The sequence below is a fragment of the Portunus trituberculatus genome, chromosome 2 (assembly GCF_017591435.1).
Source record: "Portunus trituberculatus isolate SZX2019 chromosome 2, ASM1759143v1, whole genome shotgun sequence".
Classification (NCBI taxonomy): Eukaryota; Metazoa; Arthropoda; class Malacostraca; order Decapoda; family Portunidae; genus Portunus; species Portunus trituberculatus.
The window spans coordinates 4013219-4035718 of NC_059256.1; the positions used below are offsets into that span (position 1 = coordinate 4013219).

At 44.7% G+C, this 22500-nt stretch overlaps 2 protein-coding genes across 4 annotated transcripts in view; one reads left to right on the plus strand and one right to left on the minus strand.

The window, feature by feature from the left end:
* Positions 1-13553, plus strand: part of LOC123502973 (DNA-directed RNA polymerase III subunit RPC1-like) — a 20183-nt gene extending 6630 nt beyond the window's left edge. Inside the window, 16 exon segments of the mRNA XM_045252274.1 lie at positions 1211-1292; positions 1295-1343; positions 2108-2279; positions 3458-3595; positions 4718-4938; positions 5427-5643; positions 6475-6672; positions 7241-7626; positions 7835-8143; positions 8618-8846; positions 9369-9617; positions 9903-10204; positions 10540-10810; positions 11155-11319; positions 11708-12031; positions 12640-13553. Coding sequence (XP_045108209.1) covers positions 1211-1292; positions 1295-1343; positions 2108-2279; positions 3458-3595; positions 4718-4938; positions 5427-5643; positions 6475-6672; positions 7241-7626; positions 7835-8143; positions 8618-8846; positions 9369-9617; positions 9903-10204; positions 10540-10810; positions 11155-11319; positions 11708-12031; positions 12640-12861 — 3534 coding nt within the window. The 3' untranslated portion in view covers positions 12862-13553.
* Positions 13554-13611: 58 nt separating this feature from the next.
* Positions 13612-22500, minus strand: part of LOC123502980 (large neutral amino acids transporter small subunit 1-like) — a 23515-nt gene continuing 14626 nt past the window's right edge. For all 3 annotated transcript variants that reach the window (XM_045252294.1, XM_045252304.1, XM_045252286.1), the window contains 6 exons: positions 21407-21532; positions 19730-19874; positions 15353-15476; positions 14524-14724; positions 13983-14214; positions 13612-13754 (listed from right to left, as the gene is read on the minus strand). In XM_045252294.1, coding sequence (XP_045108229.1) covers positions 13654-13754; positions 13983-14214; positions 14524-14724; positions 15353-15476; positions 19730-19874; positions 21407-21532 — 929 coding nt within the window. In that variant the 3' untranslated portion in view covers positions 13612-13653. The remainder of the gene's footprint in view (positions 13755-13982; positions 14215-14523; positions 14725-15352; positions 15477-19729; positions 19875-21406; positions 21533-22500) is intronic.

Below are 22500 nucleotides of genomic sequence, written 5' to 3' on the forward strand. Positions count from 1 at the left end.
CCTGACCTAATGCACCCTACCACACACTGATCTAATATAATGCACCCTAGTATACCCTGACCTGACCTAATGCACCCTAGCATACCCTGACCTGACCTAATGCACCCTAGCACACCCTGACCTGACCACACACTGATCTAATCCTACACCCTGACCTGCACCCTACCACACACTGATCTAATATAATGCACCCTAGCACACCCTGACTGAACTTAATGCATCCTAGTTTAACTTAATGCACCCTAGCTAACTTAATGCACCCTAGCTAACTTAATACACCCTAGGCTAACTTAACACACCCTAGGCTAGCTTAATGCACCCTAGTTTAATGTAATGCACCTTAGTTTAACCGAATACACCCTAACCTAACCAGACACACCCTAATGTAACCTCACTCCCTCTAACCTAACCTCACCCAGCTCACCCTACCTCACCCTAACTTAACCCGACACATTGTAAATTTATTAATATTCGCCAAGCCTGCTTTACCCCAAAAATTCTCACCCTATCACTTATCAGGCTATGTACTCATCACCCTGCCTCACCCTATCATCACCCTGCCTCACTGTCGCACCCTATCTCACCCTGTATCACCCTGTCTCACCCTCCCATCACCCTATCATCACCCTGCTGTCATCCTGTCATCATCCTGCCTCACAGTCTCACTCTGCTGTCATCCTATCTCACCCTGTATCACCCTGCCTCACCCTATCATCACCCTGCCTCACTGTCTCACCCTGTATCACCCTAGTTCACCCTGTATCACCCTGCCTCACTCCATATCACCCTGTATTACCCTATCATCACCCTACTGTCACCCTATCATCACCCTGCCTCACCATCTCACCCTGTATCACCCTAGTTCACCCTGTATCACCCTGCCTCACTCCATATCACCCTGTATCACCCTATCATCACCCTACTGTCACCCTATCATCACCCTACCTCACCATCTCACCCTGTATCACCCTAGTTCACCCTGTATCACCCTGCCTCACTCCATATCACCCTGTATCACCCTACTGTCACCCTATCATCACCCTGCCTCATCATCTCACTCTGTATCACCCTGCCTCATCCTATCATCATCCTGCTGTCATCCTATCATCACCCTTTATCACCCTGCCTCACCCTATCATCACCCTGCTGTCACCCTATTTCACTGTCTCACCCTGCCTCACCCTATCATCACCCTGCCGTCACCCTGCAGATCCCGTACTGTGACCTGCCGCTGCTGTGTATGAACCAGCAGTTTTCTCACCCTAAGGACCTCATTCTCACCCGGCTGCTGGTGCCCCAAACTGCATCAGGCCCTCCGTCATCTCAGAGCTCAAGTCTGGAACGTGAGTAGTGGTGGTGGTGGTGGTGGTGGTGGTGGCTCGGTAATTTAGTGTCAAGTCTTGATTTATTTATTTATATTTTTTTATTTATTCAATTTTTTGGTTAGGTTAGATTTGTGGTGGTGGTGGTGGTGGTGGCTCGGTAATTTAGTGTCAAGTCTTTATTTATTTATTTTATTTATTTATTAATTTTTTGGTTAGGTTAGATTTGTAGTGGTGGTGGTGGTGGTGGTGGCTCGGTAATTTATTTATTTATTTTATTTATTTATTAATTTTTGTTAGGTTAGAGTAGTGGTTTATTTATTTATTTATTTATTTTATTTATTTATTATTTTTTTGGTTAGGTTAGATTTGTGGTGGTGGTGGTGGTGGTGGTCAGGGTGGTGGTGGTGGTGGCTCAGTAATTATTTATTTATTTTTTTTTTTTTTGTATTATTTTATTTATTTAAAACACTAACACACCCTAAAACACCCTAACACACTCTAAAACACCCTGACACTCTAAGACACCCTAACACACTCTGAAACACCCTAACACACTCTAAAACATCCTAACACACTCTAAAACACACCCTAACACACTAAAACACACCCTAACACACTCTAAAACACACTCTAAAACACCCTAACACACTCTAAAACACCCTAACACACTCTAAAACATCCTAACACACCCTAAAACACCTAAAATGCCCTAACACACTCTAACACACCTTAAAACACCCTAACGCACCCTTGACACCCTAACGCACCCCTCTGGCCGGCAGGAACGAGGACGACATCACAGTAATGCTGACGGAGATAATTTTCCTGAACAACCTGATCAACAAACGCAGCGCTGGTAAGGTCCAGAGCATCCAGGATTCTTGGGAACACCTTCAGCTCCATGTGGCTTTCATCATCAACTCCGAGATTTCTGTGCCTCTCGACCTCAGCATGGTGAGACACACACACACAGGGACAGGCAGATAGCACACACACACACACACACACAGGGAGGGACAGGCAGGTAGCACACACACACTCACACAGGCAGGGACAGGCAGGTAGCACACACACACACACACAGGCAGGGACAGGCAGGTAGCACACACACACACACACACACAGGCAGGCACAGGCAGGTAGCACACACACACACTCACACAGGCAGGCACAGGCAGGTAGCACACACACACTCACACATTCACACAGCCAGGTAGCACACACACACACACACACAGGCAGGGACAGGCAGGTAGCACACACACACACACACACAGGGACAGGCAGGTAGCACACACTCACACATTCACACATTAACACAGACAGGTATCACACACACACTCACACAGGCAGGGACAGGCATGCAGGGACAGCACTCAGCCAGGTAGCACACACACATTCACACATTAACACAGACAGGTAGCACACACACACATTCACATATTCACACAGACAGGTAGCACACACACACACACACATTCACATAGACATATGTTGTTAGTACACACACACACACACACACGCACACTCGCTCACTCACTCATACAGGCAGTTAGCACACACACACAGGCAGGTAACACACACACGCACACACACACACACACACACACACACACACACACACACACACACACACACACACACACACAGGTACACACACACAGGCAGCAGACAGTTAGCAGACATACACACACGCACTTGCTTTCCCATTCTCTCTCTCTCTCTCTCTCTCTCTCTCTCTCTCTCTCTCTCTCTCTCTCTCTCTCTCTCTCTCTCTTCCTATTCCAACAAAAAATATTATAACCTAACCTAACCTCACCTCACCTCACCTCACCTAACCTAACCTAACCTAACCTAACCTCACCTGACCTAACCTAACCTAACCTAACCTAACCTGACCTGACCTAACCTGACCTGACCTAACCTCACCTCACCTCACCTCACCTAACCTAACCTAACCTAACCTAACCTCACCTCACCTAACCTAACCTAAATTAACCTAACCTAACCTAACCTCACCTAACCTCACCTCACCTAACCTAACCTAACCTAACCTCACCTAACCTAACCTAACCTCACCTGACCTAACCTAACCTAACCTAACCTGACCTGACCTTACTCCTTTCCCCCAGGCCAGGAAGTCGACTCGTGGGTTCGTGCAGCGGCTGAAGGGCAAACAGGGGCGTTTCCGTGGCAACCTGTCTGGAAAAAGGGTTGACTTCTCCAGCAGGACTGTCATTTCTCCCGACCCAAATCTGCGGATCAATGAGGTGAGCTGACGGTCGATTAGGGGTGGGTGGGGGAGCAAATCAAGTTAGGTTAGTTTAGGTTAGGTTAAGAAAGAGAGATTACATTCAGTTGGGTTAAGATGCAGAGATTGAATTAGGTTAGGTTAAGTTAGATTAGGTGTGGAAGCCTTCGATTAGGTTAGCTTAGGCTGGGTTAAGTTGGGTGAGGTTAAACGCACTGTAATATGCCCCAAAACATACCTAAACACATTGCAATATCCCAAAACACACTCTAAAACATCCAAAACATAGCCAAACACACTGAAACACCCAAAACCCCAAAACACTCCAAAACACCCAAAACACACTCTGAAACACCCATAACACTCAAAAACACCCAAAACACACTTTGAAACACCCAAAACACCCACTCTAAAACACCTGAAACACCTAAAACACACTCTAAAACACCCAAAACACACTCAAACACACTAAAGCACCCGAAACACACTACAGAACACCCAAAACACACTAAAACACCCCAAATACACCAAAACACCCCAAACACACCCTTATACATCCCAAAACACACCCAAACACACTTTGAAATACCCAAACACAATCCAAACACATCTAAAACACCCCAAACACATTCTAAAACACACCAAAACACCCTTATACATCCCAAAACACATCCAAACACACTTTGAAATACCCAAACACATCTAAAACACCCCGAACACATTCTAAAACACAGCAAAACACCCCAAACACACTAAAACACCCCAAACACACCCTTATACATCCCAAAACACACCCAAACACACTTTAAAATACCCAAACACACCCCAAACACATCTAAAACACCCTGAACACATTCTAAAACACAGCAAAACACCCCAAACACACTAAAACACCCCAAACACACTAAAACACCCCAAACACACTAAAATACCCCAAACACACCCTTATACATCCCAAAACACACCCAAACACACTTTAAAATACCCAAACACACCCCAAACACATCTAAAACACCCCGAACACATTCTAAAACACACCAAAACACATCAAAACACCCCAAACACACTTAAAACACTACAAACACACCCCAAAACCAACAAAACACCAAACGCACTCTAACCTAACCTTAACACCCCATAGGTAGGCGTTCCCATTGAGGTGGCCAAGCAGTTGACTTACCCGGAGAGAATCACAGCTCACAATTTGGCCCTAATGCGTCAGCTGGTGAGGAATGGCCCTGATCGACACCCTGGGGCAATGTTCCTGGAGCCAAGGACGTCTCCAGGGCTTAAAAAATCCCTGAGATATGTAAACAGGGAAAGAACAGCCATGGAACTGAGGCACGGCGATGTGGTGGAGAGGTGAGAGAGTGGGAGAGTGTGAGGGGTTAGTATGTGTGTGTGTGTGTGTGTGTGTGTGTGTGTGTGTGTGTGTGTGTGTGTGGGGGAAGGAGTGTTATGAGGAAGATGGAGGATTCAAGATAAGTGTGTGTGTGTGTGTGTGTGTGTGTTGTGAGGGGAGATGAAAGGAGAGGTGTTTGTGTGTGTGTGTGAGAGAGAGAGAGAGAGAGAGAGAGAGAGAGAGAGAGATTGGCAACTAAATAGAAAGAGAGAAGAGAGATATATAGCTAAAGAGAGAGAGAGAGAGATTGGCAACTAAATAGAGAGAGAGAGAGAGAGAGAGAGAGAGAGAGAGAGAGAGAGAGAGAGAATGCTTTTAAAATCATAGACACACCACACCCTAACCTAACCCAAGCAAAACACCCCAAAATACACCCAAACACCTTTTAAATCATTCTAAACACACCCCAAGGTAACCTAATTTAACCCTGCCCCACCACACCCCCTAGACACTTAATGGATGGGGACATAGTGCTATACAATCGTCAGCCGTCCCTCCACAAGATGTCCATTATGTCCCATCGTGTCCGAGTCCTCCCCTGGCGCACGTTTCGCTTCAATGAGTGTGTGTGTGCCCCTTACAACGCTGACTTCGATGGTGACGAGATGAACCTTCACGTGCCGCAGACTGAGGAGGCGCGCGCTGAGGCTCTCACTCTCATGGCGGTAAGGACTGTCTGTGTGTGTGTGTGTGTGTGTTTAGGTAGTTGTAGTTTTCCATGGTCTGGGGTTTATGCTGGTGTGGCCCTGTCTTCATATCTACACTTCTCCAATTTTTCTTTCAAGCTCTGCACACTTGTTCCTGACAACACTTCCTCACTCAAACTGTTCCAAGTCTCAACACATCTTTGCGGGAAACTCTATTTTTTAACATCTCTCAGACATCTTCCCTTCCTCAGTTTTTTTACTATGTGATCTTGTGCTTCTAATGTCATATTCTTCTCTCAGGATCAGTTTCTCATTATCCACTTGGTCCATTCCGTTGATCAATTTATAAACTTGTATCAGATCCCCTCTCTCTCTCCCTTCTCTGTTCCAGGGTTGGTAGATCCATAGCCTTTAGTCTCTCCTCTTTTGTCATCCCTTCAAATTCTGGAACCATTGGTGTGTGTGTGTGTGTGTGTGTGTGTTTTGTTTATCTAGTTGTATGTTACAGGGTTGGAGAGAGGCTCACAGTAACCTGTCTCCATATCTACTTTTATCCAAGTTTTCCCTAAATTTGCACACTTCCTGCTGTTAAGTCTTATCAGTGAAGCTGTTCCAGATGTCCACTGTCCTATATTGAAGCAAACACACTGAAACAATCACCAAACACCATCAAAACACACCCAAAAACCCTGGGGAAATCTAACCCAACCTAACCCCTCCACAGGACACATCAAACCAACACACTGAAACACAAACAAACACCACCAAAACACCCCAAAAACACCACCAAAACACACCCAAAACCCTGGAAAACCTAACCTAACCTAACCTAACTTAACTACCCCACAGGTCACATCAAATCTCATCACACCTCGCCACGGAGCTCTGATCGTTGGCGCCACACAAGATTTCCTCACTGGGTCCTATTTACTGACTCAAAAGGATGTGTTTTTCGACCGCGAGCACACTTGTCACCTCATTTCCTCCATTCTGGCTGGGAAGGAGGCAAACTACAAGATTGACCTGCCCCCGCCTGCCATTCTGAAGGTGCAGGAGTGGTTGAGTGTTTGTGTTGGTGTGCGGAAGTGTTTGGTGTGTTGCAAGGATGTTTGCTGTGTTTTTTGAGTGTTTGGTGTTCTTTAAGAGTGTTGTGTTGGGTTCCACGGATATTTTAGTGTGTTCTAGACGTTTTTGGTGTTTTTGAGGGTGTTGTGTTGTGTTGCAGGGGTGTTTGGTGTGTTGCAAGGCTGTTTGGTTTGTTTTAATGGGTGTTGTGTTGATTTGCAGGGTATTTCAGTGTGTTGTAGAAGTTTTTGGTGTTTTTGAGGGTATTGTGTTGTGTTATAGGGATTTTTGGTGTGTTGCAGGGGTGTTGTGTTGTGTTTCGGGGATTTTTTGTTTGTTTTAATGGGTGTTCTGTTGATTTGCAAAGGTATTTCAGTGTGTTGTAGAAGTATTTGGTGTTTTTGAGGGTGTTGCAACTAACTGAACACAAGCCTAACTTTACCTAACATAACTTGCAACTATCTGAACCCAAACGTAGCCTTACCTATTTGAACCTAACCTAGTCTTAACCTAACCTAACCTTACCTAACCTAACCTAACAACCCCACAGCCACAGCAGCTCTGGACGGGAAAGCAAGTGTTCAGTGCAATAATCCGTCCCAGCAAGGCATTCCCCGTTGAAGTGAACCTGACTGCCCGTCGCAAAGACTACACAAGAGGCGAGGAACTGTGCTCTAATGAAGCGTGGGTCGTCATGCGGAACTCACAGCTCCTGGCGGGGGCTCTCGACAAGTCTCTCCTGGGTTCGGGCTCAAAGAAGAACCTGTTTTATGTGATACTGAAGGATTATGGGAAGGAACATGCAGCAGATGCGATGTGGAGAGTGGCCAGAGTGTCGACGCTCTTCCTCATGAATCATGGGTTCTCCATCGGCATTGGAGATGTCATGCCTGGTGCCGGACTGCTGGCTAGGAAACGAGAGCTGCTGCAGGATGGGTGAGTGTGTGTGTGTGTGTGTGTGTTTTGTTTGTCTATTACAAGGCTGTACCGTGATTCATCGTGACCTGTCTCCATATCTATATTTATCCAGCTTTTCTTGAAATATATGTGTGTGTCATAACCTCCTCACCTAACATAACTAGCCCTAACTTACCTAACCTCACCTCACCTCACCTAATCTAACCTAACCTATCCCATTCAACAGGTACGGCAAATGTGACGAGTTTATATCACAGCTGAAGGAAGGAACACTGCACTGCCAGCCAGGATGCAGCGCTGAGGAGACCCTGGAGCAGCTAATCCTTAAAGAACTGAGTACCATTAGGGACAAGGCAGGGAAGGCATGCGTTATGGAGCTCCACAAGACCAACGCAGCCCTCATCATGGCCATTTCTGGTTCCAAGGGGTCGTTTATTAATATCTCACAGATGATTGCCTGTGTGGGTCAGCAGGCTATTGGCGGGAAGAGAGTGCCTAATGGGTTTGAGGATAGAGCATTGCCACATTATGAAAGGTAAGGGAGATGGATGGGGGGGAAGTGGATGTGAAGGAAAGCTGTAGAGGGATTATTGGTGTTGGTTGCAGAGAGAGAGATGGTGAGAGATGAGGGATGTGAGAGAGGGAGAAGGATGAGAGAGAGGGAGAGGGAGAGGGATAGAGAGAGGAAGAGGAAGGTTTAGTTTAGGTGAGAGAAAGAGAGAGAGAGAGAGAGATACTTTGCTTCTTTCCTTCTTCAAAACATCTTTCCTAAAATAAAAAAAAATTAAAAATAAATAATTGAAAGATACTTGCAATACACCACACACACACTGCAAACCCCACAACCTAGCCTAACCTAACCTCACAAACCCAATACTGATCCTCCTCCTTCATCTCCTTCAAAACATCCTTCTAAACCCACATAAAAGCCTTGAAAACTACCCATAATACACCAAACACTTCACAACCCAACCCAACCCAACCTAACCTAACCTAACCTTCCTTCCAGACACTCAAAGATCCCGGCAGCTAAGGGGTTCGTGAGCAACAGTTTCTTCTCCGGCATGACACCTACAGAATTCATTTTCCACACCATGGCGGGCAGGGAGGGGCTGGTGGACACTGCAGTTAAGACAGCAGAGACCGGCTACATGCAGAGGCGACTTGTCAAGAGCCTGGAGGATCTGTATGTTGCCTATGATATGACTGTTCGTAATTCCATGCAAGATATTATACAGGTAAGTGTGTCTTGCTGTGTGGTGTGTGTGTGTGTGTGTGTGTGTGTGGGTGGGTGTTTGTGTGAGTGTGTTTTGGTGTGTTTTGGTGTATGGTGTGGTGGGTAAGGGTGTGTGTGTGTGGTGTTGATGAAAGATTGTGTGTGTTTGTGTGAGTGTGTTTCAAAAGATTGTGTTTTTATTTGTGTGTGTGTGTGTGTGTGATGGGAGATATTATGATGTGTTTTATGTGTGAGTTTGCGTGATACATAATGAAATGAAGAAATATATAGATAAATGCATAGTTATGAATATCATCTCCCTCATCAAACCAAACTTACCTAAACACACACCACAATACGCCAAGGAAAAAAAACAAACTTAACTTACCACACCACACCACACCACACCACACTAAATTGATACTAAACAAAATTAAATTAAGTAAAAAAAAACAGAATGAAATCTAACTTAACATAACTCAAACCTTAACTTTACCTAACCCAACTTAACCTAACCTAACCTAACGTAACGTACCCCAAACAGTTCAAATATGGCGGAGACGGCCTGGACCCCTCTGAAATGGAAGGCACAACAGGTCCCATAGACTTAGAGAGAGTCCTGGACCATATTCGAGCCAAGAGTCCCTTCCCGGAGGAGGACCCTTTGACCGGTGCTGAAATCCTGCAGCTGGCCACCAAGTATCTGTCGGAGGATGCCTTCAAGGAACTCTCCGCGGAATTTAAGGCCGAGCTCAAGAGTTTTATGGAGAGGTTTTCAAAGAGGGTGGATAAGGTGTGTGTCTGTGTGTCTGTGTGTTTGTGTGTGTGTGTCTGTGTGTGTGTGTTTTTAAGGTGATTAGGTAAAAATGTGTGTGTGTGTGTGTGTGTGTGTTTGGTGATGTTTTTTGGGTGTTTTTAAGGGAATAAGGTAAAAAATAAAGTGTGTGTGTGTGTGTGTGTGTGTGTGTGTGTGTGTGTGTGTGTGTATAAGCTATTGTGCATATGTGTGTGCGTGGATGCGCCACTCACACACACACACAAACAAACAAACAAACACAAACAAACCATCCCTCCACAGATCCGCTCCAGACTGACCAGCACCACTACCACCACCACCGCTACCACCAGCACCACCACCACCACCACCAAGGCACCACCCAGGGCACCAGTAGAGAAGCACATTGAGAGACTTACCTTCACACAGCTCATCGACTTCCTCAATTCTTGCCTGGACCGCTACCAGGCTGCTGTGGTGGAGCCGGGCACAGCGGTGGGTGCCCTGTGTGCCCAGAGCATCGGGGAACCTGGCACTCAGATGACACTCAAGACGTTTCACTTCGCTGGTGTGGCGGCAATGAATATTACCCTCGGAGTGCCGCGGTGAGGCTGCCTATTTATTTATTTATTTATTTATTTATTTATTTACATTTATTTACGTATTTTTTTTATTTTTTTACGTACTTGTTTGATTTATGTATATATTTTTTTTTAGAAGCGAGCAAAGGGTAACAAAATATTAAAGAAAGAGGCTCTCTCTCTCTTTTTCTCTCTTTCTCTCCCTCTCTCTCTCTTTCTCTCCCTCTCTCTCTCTTTCTACCTCCCTCTTCCTTGCTAAAACCAACACTCCCACACACACACACACACACACACCTTCTCTCCCTCTCTCTCTCACAGCATTCTAACCAACACTCCCACACTCTCCATCCCTCTCACAGCATTCTGGAGATCATCAACGCATCTCACAGCATCTCAACACCGATCATCACTGCTAAGCTTAAAGAGGACAGTGACCCAGAGAAGGCAAGGCAGGTGAAGGGAAGGATTGAGAAAACACTGTTGGGGGAAGTTTGTGAGTATGTTGAAGAGGTGTTTCTGCCTGATGACTGCTTCCTCCTCCTCAAACTGGCCGTGGATCGCATCAGACTGTTGAAATTAGAAGTCGATGCTTATTCGATCAAGTACGCTATCTGTGTGTCCAAGCTCAAGGTGAGTATTGGGGTTTTTGGGGTGTTTTGTGGTGTTTTTCTGTGATTTTTTGGGGTTTTTGAGTGCTAAGTTTGTGTGTGTGTGTGTGTGTGTATTTTGTGGTGTGTTTGTGTGTGTGTGTGTGTGTGTGTGTGTAAATTTCTGAGAGTGGCTGAGTTCACGGTTTGTGTGTGTGTGTGTTTTTCAGTTTTTATTTGTGTGTGTGTGTGTTTGTGTGTTTATCCATTTTGGTGTGCGTTGGTGTTCACTTGAATTCATGTATGTGTGTGTAGCTCCATCCCACACCCTTCCATATACCCATCAATCCCTGCCAGTGTCCCATCAGTGTCCCATCTTCCTCTCAGGTGAAGGACGGTGATGTGCGGGTTGAATCGGACACCATCATCACCGTGAGGCCTTCTCGCACCAAGAGCTCTGCCATGTACTACCAGCTGCAACACCTCCGCCAGCACATCACCAAGGTCATCATAAAGGGCCTGCCGTCGGTCAACCGTGCCGTCATCAACCAGGTGTGTGTGTGTGTGTGTGTGTGTGTGTGTAATCGAGTTAAGATTTTCAAGTTTATTTTATTTATTTATTTTTTTTTTAGTGTGTGTGTGTGTGTGCATTTGGTGCTCATAAACATCTAACATAACACCCTAACACACTCTTACACACTGTTAACCCTCCCTGACACTCAGCAAAGCTCCCTAATACTCACCAAACACACCTTAATGCTTCATAACACACCTTAAAAGCTCCCTAATACTCACCAAACACACCTTAATGCTCCGTAACACACCTTAAGTTAACCCAAAACACCACAAGAACCTCCCTTTATCTATTCATTTATTTATTCTCTATTTACAACATGTGGGGTTTTTATGGGAATTTATTTAAAACCCCATTACTCCACAGAGCGACACTGGGCCAGGAGGCAAGCAGAAATATGAACTGCTTGTAGAAGGAGACAATTTAAGAGAAGTAATGGCAACTTACAGTGTTGACGGGACACGCTGTACTTCCAACAATACATACGAAGTGTTTACCTGCCTGGGCATTGAAGCAGCAAGGGCCACGATCATCCACGAGATCACAGTGACCATGGAGACGCACGGGCTGAGTGTGGATAAACGGCATGTGATGTTACTGGCGGATTTGATGACATGCAGGGGACAGGTTCTGGGCATAACTCGCCATGGCTTGTCCAAGATGAAGGAGAGTGTGTTGATGCTGGCTTCGGTGAGTTTGTGTGTGTGTGTGTGTGTGTGTGTGTGTGGGGGTGATGGAAGTGTCTATGTGTGAATGTGTGTGTTTGGGGTGAATATAATGCAACAGATGCCCCTAAAACACCACCACGTCACTGAAATAGAGAGTGTGTTGATGTTTTGCCTCATTGTGTGTGTGTGTGTGTGTGTGTGTGTGTGTGTGTGTGTGTGTGTGTGTGTGTGTGTGTGTCAGTCAGTCAGTTAGTCAGTGAGTCAGTTCCTTATCTACCTTGCCAGTCCTTCCCTCTCTTCCTCCTTTCCTTCCTTATTTCATTCCTTCTTTCTTTATTTCTTTCCTTCCTTCCTCTCTTCTCTCTTTCTCTCTCTTCCTTTTTTTCTTGATCCTTTTCTTTTCTTACATCTTTCCTTCCTTCCTTCTCTCTCTCCCTTTCTTCCTTCTCTTCCTTCCTTCCTTCCTCTTTCCTCTCTCTCTCTCTCTCTCTCTCTCTCTCTCTCTCTCTCTCTCTCTCTCTCTCTCTCTCTCTCTCTCTCTCTCTCTCTCTCTCTCTCTCTCTCTCTCTCTCTCTCTCTCTCTCTCTCTCTCTCTCCACTTAACCTAACCTAACTTAACTTACCCCACAGTTTGAGAAGACAGCCGACCACCTGTTTGACGCAGCTTACCATGGGCAGAGCAACCCCATCAAGGGAGTGAGTGACTGCATCATCATGGGAAAGCCAATGAACATCGGCACTGGGGTGTTTAAGTTGGTTCACCACCACCACCGGGAGACGAGACCTCCTCCAAGGAAACTCATATTTGATCACCCAGAAATGCATGTCCCTCTCTCTCTCTCCTGGTCGTGAGAGGGAGAGGGGATGTAGGTTTATGTGCCCTGCCCCCTCTCCCTCTCTCTTGATTGTGAGAGGGAGTGGGGAGTGTTATTGCAAGTGTTTTATTTATTTATTTATTTGTTTCCCAGTTCTAAATCATGAGAATGTTAGGTTTGGTGGTGTGTGTGTGTGTGAAGAGAGCTGTGTTCTGAGGGAAGGCTGTGGCTGTGACTATGCCCTGCTGCTGTGAGATGCAAAGGTAAGGTCACAGCTGCCCCCAATAAGTCCACAGCTCTCCAGGAACCAGTGCTGTTATATCTCGCTGGGAGTAAATTTGCGTTTTGGTATGTGTCTAATATCTCTCTCTCTCTCTCTCTCTCTCTCTCTCTCTCTCTCTCTCTCTCTCTCTCTCTCTCTCTCTCTCTCTCTCTCTCTCTCTCTCTCTCTCTCTCTCTCTCTCTCTCTCTCTCTCTCTCTCTCTCTCTCTCTCTCTCTCTCTCTCTCTCTCTTAGGTGTGAGAGGGAGTGGTTAGTGAGAATCCGTGTTGTTATTATTGTTATTATTATTATTGCTATTTTCCGTGTGTGTGTGTGTGTGTGTGTGTGTGTGTGTGTGTGTGTGTGTGTGAAAACCACATCCCAGTTTTGTAAGAATGAGTTGAATCTTCCTGCATTGTTGGAAGAGAAAGACTGCGATGAGTCTGTTGTTATGAAGACAATGGATGTGGTGAGTGACTGTGGTTCATAAACATACTGTGGGGACATCCTGTGGGGCTGTGGGCTGAGAGGTGGAGTGAGGTGAGGTGAGGTGATGTGAGCCTTCCTGCTACTCACCAAACAGAGATGTGACATAGCCGAGCCTCCTTCGACACACCACCCCCACCACATACACTGGAACGCCAGCCAGAGTCAGCAGAACACCCAGGCCTGGAGAGATTTGGTTAGGTTAGGACAGGTTAGGTGGTGTGTGTGTGTGTGTGTGTGTGTGTGTGTGTGTGTGTGTGTGTGTGTGTGTGTGTGTGTGTGTGTGTTTAGGCTGTGTATTTTCTAATTTTGTGTATCAATCATTAAAGAATGTATTTTCGATTCTGTATGCATTTCCTATTGTTATTTTTCTACTACTACTACTACTACTACTACTACACCACCACCCACCTGTACTGCTAGGTTCCATCACCACTGGCACCACCACCAGGTACACACAGCCGAGGAGAACCAATACAGGGAGGGCCAGGTTCACTTTGATGGGGCGTGGCAGGTTAGGCTGTGTGTAGCGGAGCCAGAGAAGGGCGGCCACAGCTCCTCCTATAGTGAGCCACAGCGCGAAGGACAAACAGTTGATGAGGAAGAATATGTTGACTCCCAGCATGACCAGGGAGAGGAGGCACTGTGGGAGAGCGAGGGAGTGAGTGGAAGGTGTGTGGTGAGAGTTTGGGGAATGAATTGATGATAAAGAGGGTGAAGTGAGAGGGATGAAGTACTATTGAGAGAGAGAGAGAGAGAGAGAGAGAGAGAGAGACTGACAGAAAAAAGTGAGAAAGACAAAGAATAAAAGATATTTCACAAACACACACTCTCTCTCTCTCTCTCTCAACCAAAAGAGAAGCAAAACAATCTCTCTCTCTCTCTTTCTCTCAACCAAAAGAGAAGCAAAACGTAAACAATCTCAATCTCTCTCTCTCTCTCTCTCTCTCACCGTGACCAGTAGGGCGGGCACAGGAGTCTTTGCCCTGAGGTGTATATAGGCCAGCGCGGGCGGCAAGTGTCCCTCCCTGGCGCCAGCAATGAACAGACGTCCCGAGGTGAAGAGAATGCCGTTGAGAGAGCCGAAGGTGGAGAGAGCCACGAACACGGGCACCCAGTACTGCACCGGGCCCAGCACCTCACTAGCGAAGGCCTGTGTGTGGGGTGGGGTTAGGTTAGGTTAGGTTAGGTTGGGTTGGGTTTAGTGTGTGTGTGTGTGTGTGTGTGTGTGTGTGTGTGTGAGAGAGAGAGAGAGAGAGAGAGAGAGAGAGAGAGGAGAGGAAGAGATTAAAGGAGGAGGAGGAGGAGGAGGAGGAGATAGATGAAATGAGAGAGAGAGAGAGAGAGAGAGAGAGAGAGAGAGAGAGAGAGTGTGTGTGTGTGTGTGAAATTGCATTATACAAATACGCTCTCTCTCTCTCTCTCTCTCTCTCTAATTGGATACAGATTCTCTCATATGATGTTGCTTTAATCCAATTGTGCAGAGTCACTGATCCCTCTCTCTCTCTCTCTCTCTCTCTAATCTTGTTCTTGTTAACTTTCCTCCTCCTTCTCCTCCTCCTCTTCCTCCTATCCTGTCTTCTCCCTTCACCAGCCTCCTCCTCCTCCTCTTCTTCCTCTAACTTTCCTTCCTCTTCTTCCTTCTCCTCCTCTTCCTTCTTCTCCTCCTCCTCCTCCTCCTCCTCCTCTTGTTCTTATTCTTCTTTTTTTTCCATCTTCATAACTGCTCTCTCTCTCTCTCTCTCTCTCTCTCTCTCTCTCTCTCTCTCTCTCTCTCTCACCACAGCCACGGCAGGGGAGGCGAGGATTGCGGCAGGGGGCAGCACGGCAAGGTAGGCTACATTCACTAACACATACACAGTCGTCACCAACGGCAGGGCGATGGAGATGGCACGGGGCAGATTCCTGTGTGTGAGAGAGAGAGAGAGAGTGACGTAGGGTAGTGAGGGTTACTTGGGTTGGAGGAGGAGGAGGAGGAGGAGGAGGAGAAAGAAACTGAATGAAGAGGAAGAAAAGAAGAAAGAAGCACTAGTACAAGAACAAAGAGGAGGAGGAGGAGGAGGAGGAGGAGGAGGAGGAGGAGGAAAGGAACAATATATAGTAATACACACACACACACAGAGAGAGAGAGAGAGAGAGAGAGAGAGAGAGAGAGAGAGAGAGAGAGAGCGTTTCCTTTGTTTCAATTTTCCTTTCTTTCGTCACTCAATAAAGATGAAGCTACGCAGGGATCCTTACTTGACGAGGCGGCCTTCCTTCCCTTCCCCCACAGCCACAGCCACAGCCACAGCCACAGGTCAACTCAGGGGACTCTAAAGGTGAACAGCATCGCCTTCAACTCTAGACCTACTTGAAGTCACAGCTCATTTTTCAATCTCACCACCTCCACCTCCACATCCCCCCCCCCTCCCTATTCTTGTTACTATATTATCTCTCTCTCTCTCTCTCTCTCTCTCTCTCTCTCTCTCTCTCTCTCTCTAATAACAATAATACGTGTTGCTGCTGCTGCTGCTATTACTGCTACTACCACCACCACCACTACCCTCCCTCATTTCCATTTCACATTTTTTCTTCTTTACTTTAAGCATTTCTGGTAAAAAAAAAAAAAAAAAGCAGGAAATTCCCAGAAACACTGAAAATTGAAGGAAATATTGACGAGTTGACACGGAGAGGAAGGAAGGAAGGAAGGAAGGTGTCAGGGTGGGTGTTGGTCAGGGTCCCCTGCCGTTAACCCTTTCATTATACATTATAACGCATTTCCATATTCATTGTGGTGACTATTTGGTGATTTTATACAGCTTCAGAAACTCATGGGGGATTAAAATAGTGGAGACTGTGGCCATAAATCTTCTGCCCTCCATAGACCCTTCCTAATGTCAATAAAATGGTCTAATCATACACAAATTTCATGGTAAAAATACGTCCCAGTACTGAAAAAGTTAAACAGCTTCAGAAACTCATGTAGGGGTTTAGAATAGTGAAGACTGTGGCCATTAATCTTCTGACCTCCATAGACCCTTCCTAATGTCAATAAAATATAATCGTACACAAATCTCAATTAAAATAGTGAAGACTGTGGCCATTAATCTTCTGACCTCCATAGACCCTTCCTAATGTCAATAAAATGATCTAATCGTACACAAATCTCAATTAAAATAGTGAAGACTGTGGTCATTAATCTTCTGACCTCCATAGACCCTTCCTAATGTCAATAAAATGGTCTAATCGTACACAAATCTCAATTAAAATAGTGAAGACTATGGCCATTAATCTTCTGACCTCCATAGACCCTTCCTAATGTCAATAAAATTATCTAATCGTACACAAATATCAATTAAAATAGTGAAGACTGTGGCCATTAATCTTCTGACCTCCATAGACCCTTCCTAATGTCAATAAAATGGTCTAATCGTACACAAATCTCAAGTTAAAAAGGTGTTCCAGTATTGAAGGGCTCTGAACGGGATATAACCATTGCCTTATTCAAAGACACCTATATTAGCAGTTAATTCTGACTTTGCTTCACTCTCTGGGTCTGGAAGCACAAGGAAATATAGATAAACACTGATGCATTGACTTGGGGGGAAGGCAAGGGTGATGTCTCTATGGCCCAATATTTACCACCGTCATTCACTTAAAAATCACAAGAAGGGCGCCCAGACAGGAATGCACTCCTTATTCAGAGTTAAACTGACACCAATACATGTTACTGGGTCAGGCAGGTCAGGCGTAGGGCGCGAACCTTGGCCTGGGTATTAGCGCTCCACTCTGTATTTATCTATTTTTTTATTAATACCATGTGGGCTTTTCACAGGAAGCCCACTCGCTAGGAAACCGTTGCCCAGAGTGAGGAAGCCCAACCTACACTCGGACCGTGGACTGGATTCGAACCTGTGCGCTTGGAGACTCCTCAGACCACAAAGCATGCATGGTTCCAATGTACCATTTCTTATTAACGGCGCCACAAACACACCATAATGTCGAGATGGAAAACACACAACACCATATATTACATTTCCTGAAGACAAAAAAAATAATTTCCCGCCAAATTAATTCCTGGCTGTGTAAAGAATTCGTTTCATATTTCGCTAGTAAAGAAAAAAAAAAAAACGACTTTGAAAATATAATATGTATAGATGAAGTAATTTCTTGGACAATCTTAGACGTGCTGATAAAAAAAAATAAATAGATAAATAAATAAATAAATAAATAATACATAAATGACATAATGGCGAGTGTTATAATAAGACAAGAATGAAATGACAGAATGACGTGCGTTTTATTTCAAAGAGAGAGAGAGAGAGAGAGAGAGAGAGAGAGAGAGAGAGAGAGAGAGAGAGAGAGAGAGAGAGAGATATGGGGTGAAAAAAGATATGAGAAGGATAGAGAAGGAAGAAGAAGAAGAAGAAGAAGAAGAAGAAAAACAAGAAGAAAAACAAGAAGAAGAAGAAGCAGGAATAGAAAATAGACAAAATTATAGATAGGAAAACTGCTCTCTCTCTCTCCCTCTCTCTCTCTCTCTCTCTCTCTCATAAATAAAGTTGAAAACAAAAAAAAAGCAGAAAATAGAACAAGAAAAACAAAATAGAGAGCAAAAAATGTCAAATTAATCGATAGAAAATAATTTAAAAGACATTAACTTAAACAAACTTTCATTAAATTAAGGAAAAGTTTGGAGCACTGAGAGGCAACACCCATGACGTCACTGCCGGCGGACCAATAGGAGGCAAGCGCTGGCCCCATCTGGCTGCTGATTGGTGCAGAGAGAGAGAGAGAGAGAGAGAGAGAGAGAGAGAGAGAGAGAGAGAGAGTGGGTGGGTGGGAGGAGAAAGAAAGGAGGAAAGAAGGGAAAAAAAGGAGGAGGAGGAGGAGGAGGAGGAGGAGGAGGAGGAGAAGGAGAAGAAGAGGAAGAGGAGGAAGAAGGAGGAGGAGGAGGAGGAGGAGGAGGAGGAGGAGGAGGAGGAGGAGGAGGAGGAGGAGAGAAGAGAGAGAGAGAGAGAGAGAGAGAGAGAGAGAGGGAAACTTGTAGCATGAAGCCAATATACTCTCTCTCTCTCTCTCTCTCTCTCTCTCTCTTTCCGCCTCAGTTCGCCCCATTTCCAGATTGTCATTTGTTTGTTTCATTCTCTTAACACTCTCTCTCTCTCTCTCTCTCTCTCTGAAGGGGTATGTGTATATATGTATGTATGTGTGTATGTATCAGTGTGTGTGTGTGTGTGTGTGTCTCAAATCATCTATCTATTTATTGTTTTATTTATACCATGTGGGCATTTCACGGGAACTAATGGGCTAAGGGGGATACTTTATGTTGCACCTCCTATCTCAAAGCCCACCCGCTAGGAAACCGTTGCCCTGAGTGAGGAAGCCCAACCTACACTCGGACCGTGGACAGGATTCGAACCCGTGCGCTTGGAGACCCCTCGGACCCCAAAGCACGCATGGTTCCACTGTACCACGGCGGTCCCACGATATACGAAGGGCGTCTCTACAGATCTCGGTCTTCACCCCTTCAGTAGCATGACGTGTTTCCATATTCCTTGTGGTGACTATTTGGTGATTCTATACAGCTTCAGAAACTCATGTGGGGGATTAAAATAGTGACGACTGTGGCCATTAACCTTCTGCCCTCCATAGACCCTTGCTGATGTCAATAAAATGGTCTAATGGTACACAAAACTCAATTAAAATAGTGACGACTGTGGCCATTAGTCTTCTGCCCTCCATACACCCTTGCTCATGTCAATAAAATGGTCTAATGGTACACAAAACTCAATTAAAATAGTGAAGACTGTGGCCATTAATCTTCTGCCCTCCATACACCCATCCTAATGTCAATAAAATGGTCTAATGGTACACAAAACTCAATTAAAGTAGTGAAGACTGTGGCCATTAATCTTCTGCCCTCCATAGACCCTTGCTAATGTCAATAAAATGGTCTTATTGTAGTCAAACTGTCTTAAAATGCGTAAAAAAACATGCTGTCCCAAAATATCCTGAAAAACATGCCAAACTGTCTTAAAATGCCCTAAAAACATACCAAAATGTCTTAAAATACACCAAAAACATGCCAAACTATCTTGAAATACCCAAAAACCCTACCAAACCGCCTTAAAATGCCCTAAAAACTCATTCACCCTCTCTCTCTCTCTCTATCTCACCTGTACGGCTCTTTCAGTTCCTCCGTGACGAAATTGAGATAGTTCCAGCCACCGTAAGCGAAGAGGCCGGAGTAAAATGCCAGAGGGACGCCGTCAGCTGAGGGGGAACCAGCCAGGAGGTGTTCAGACAGGACCTCGGTGTTTCCTGCCAGAGAGAGAGAGAGAGAGATATTAGTATACTTTTTATTGAGATTGAGTTTATATTTATTAGTGATACAAATTCATCACACACACACACACACACACACACATGTATTAATAAACATGTTCTCTCTCTCTCTCTCTCTCTCTCTCTCTCTCTCTCTCTCTCTCTATCTTGAAAATAATAATAATAATAACAATAATAATGATATGAAGAAGAAGAAGAGGAAGAGGAGGAAGAAAAAGAAGAAGAGGAGGAGAAGAAGAAGAAGAAGAAGAAGAAGAAGAAGAAGAAGAAGAAGAAGAAGAAAAGAAGAAGAAGAAGAGAAGAAGAAGAGGAAGAAGAAGAAGAAGGAGATAAAGAAGAAGAAAAGAAATGAAAAAGGATGAAAAATAATAATTACGGAAATGAAAAAAAAGAAAAAGAAAGAAAGAAAGAAAAACTTGGTGATAATGATGAAGAGGAAGAGGAGGAGGAGGAGGAGGAGGAGGAGGAGGAGGAATGGTCTTTCACCGCCTCCTCCTCCTCCACCTCTTCATTATACAGAAGGAAGATAGAGAGAGAGAGAGAGAGATAGAGAGGAGGCGAGTGATGGATGATAGAGAGAGAGAGAGAGAGAGAGAGAGAGAGAGAGAGAGAGAGAGACCGAGAGAGAGAGAATAGGCATCATTACAGAATATGACGTTCCTCTCTCTCTCTCTCTCTCTCTCTCCATTATCTTTCCTCTCTCTCTCCATTATCTATCCATTAGCGTGTCTTTATGTGGATTTAAAAAGCGCGCGCGTGCACACACACACGCACACACACACACACGTCAGTAAGTTAGGTCATCCATTAGAGAGAGAGAGAGAGAGAGAGAGAGAGAGAGAGAGAGAGAGAGAGAGAGAGAGAGAGAGAGAGAGAGAGAGAGTTATCATTATTTCATTTTTGTCTTTTTTCTTCTTCTTCTTCCTCCTCCTCCTGTTCCTCTTCCTCTTGCTCGTCCTCTTAATCTCGTCTTCTCTTCCTCCTCTTTCATAATCTCTAAACTTCCTCCTCCTCCTCCTTCCTTCCAACACCTCTTCTTAAAATATCGTCTTTCTCTTCCTCCTCCTCCTCCTCCTCCATAATCCACCGCCGCCACCTCCTCCTCCTCCTCCTCCTCCTGCCTCGCTAACAAGTGTCACAGTTTGTTGTTGTTGTTGTTATAGTTTTCATTTATTATTATTATTATTATTACATTGTTTTTAGTTATAGATAAAGATGGAAATTTCTCTCTCTCTCTCTCTCTCTCCTGCAAAAATAAGCAATTATAACCTTTTTAGGAAATATATTGAATGAAAGAATAGTAATGGAACTCTCTCTCTCTCTCTCTCTGTTAATATGTCTGTATGTTCATTTCCCTATAAATCTATCTATCTATCTATCTATATGTCTGTCTGTCTATCTATCTATCTATCTATCTGTTTGTCTGTCTATCTATCTATCTGTCTGTCTATCTATCAGTCTATCTACGTATGTGTGTGTATCTCAGACACCCCATCCCCGAGACTCACCCATGGCCAGGAACACCCCACCAGCTACAATGATGGTGAAGAGAGCCAGGAGCTTTGCCGAGGTGAAGACTGTTTGTATCTTCATGGTCAGCTCCACACTCCAGCAGTTAATGGCCGTTAGCAAACCTGTAGGGCAGAGAGACAGGGTATTAAGACGTGTGTGTGTGTGTGTTAATCCCTTCAGTACAGCATGACGTTTCCATATTCATTCTGGTGACTATTTGGTGATTTTGTATAGCTTCGGAAACTCATGTGGGGGATTAAAATAGTGTAGACTGTGGCCATTAATTTTCTGCGCTCCATAGACCCTTGCTAATGTCAATAAAATGGTCTAATGGTACACAAAACTCAATTAAAATAGTGAAGACTGTGGCCATTAATCTTCTGCCCTCCATAGACCCTTGCTAATGTCAATAAAATGGTCTAATGGTACACAAAACTCAATTAAAATAGTGAAGACTGTGGCCATTAATCTTCTGCCCTCCATAGACCCTTGCTAATGTCAATAAAATGGTCTAATGGTACACAAAACTCAATTAAAATAGTGAAGACTGTGGCCATTAATCTTCTGCCCTCCATAGACCCTTCCTAATGTCAATAAAATGGTCTAATGGTACACAAAACTCAATTAAAATAGTGAAGACTGTGGCCATTAATCTTCTGCCCTCCATAGACCCTTCCTAATAAAATGGTCTAATGGTACACAAAACTCAAGGTAAAAATGTGTCCCAGTACTGAAGGGGTAAAGACCGCCTTGGGAAGCTTTCACGAGTGTTTATCCCGTGAATTGGGTAGAAATCATGTTAATCTGTCACTAGAGGATAAAAAAAAGCCCTTCTTAGGAAACCTTCTAAGAGTGTTTCTGGTGTTGGAAGTGAGCACGTGTCTGTCAGCAAGAAAACAATGAAGCTGTTGTCACTTCTATTTCCATTTCGTCTCATTTTTCTCCATTTTTTTAATTTATGCTCCTATTTCCACTTCGTCTCCTCCTTTCCCTCTCTCTCTCTCTCTCTCTCTCTCTCAATTTTTTATCCTTTCTCGCCTTGTTAATCTGTCAGTCGAAGTAAAAACACTCATGAAATCTTTTAAGAGTG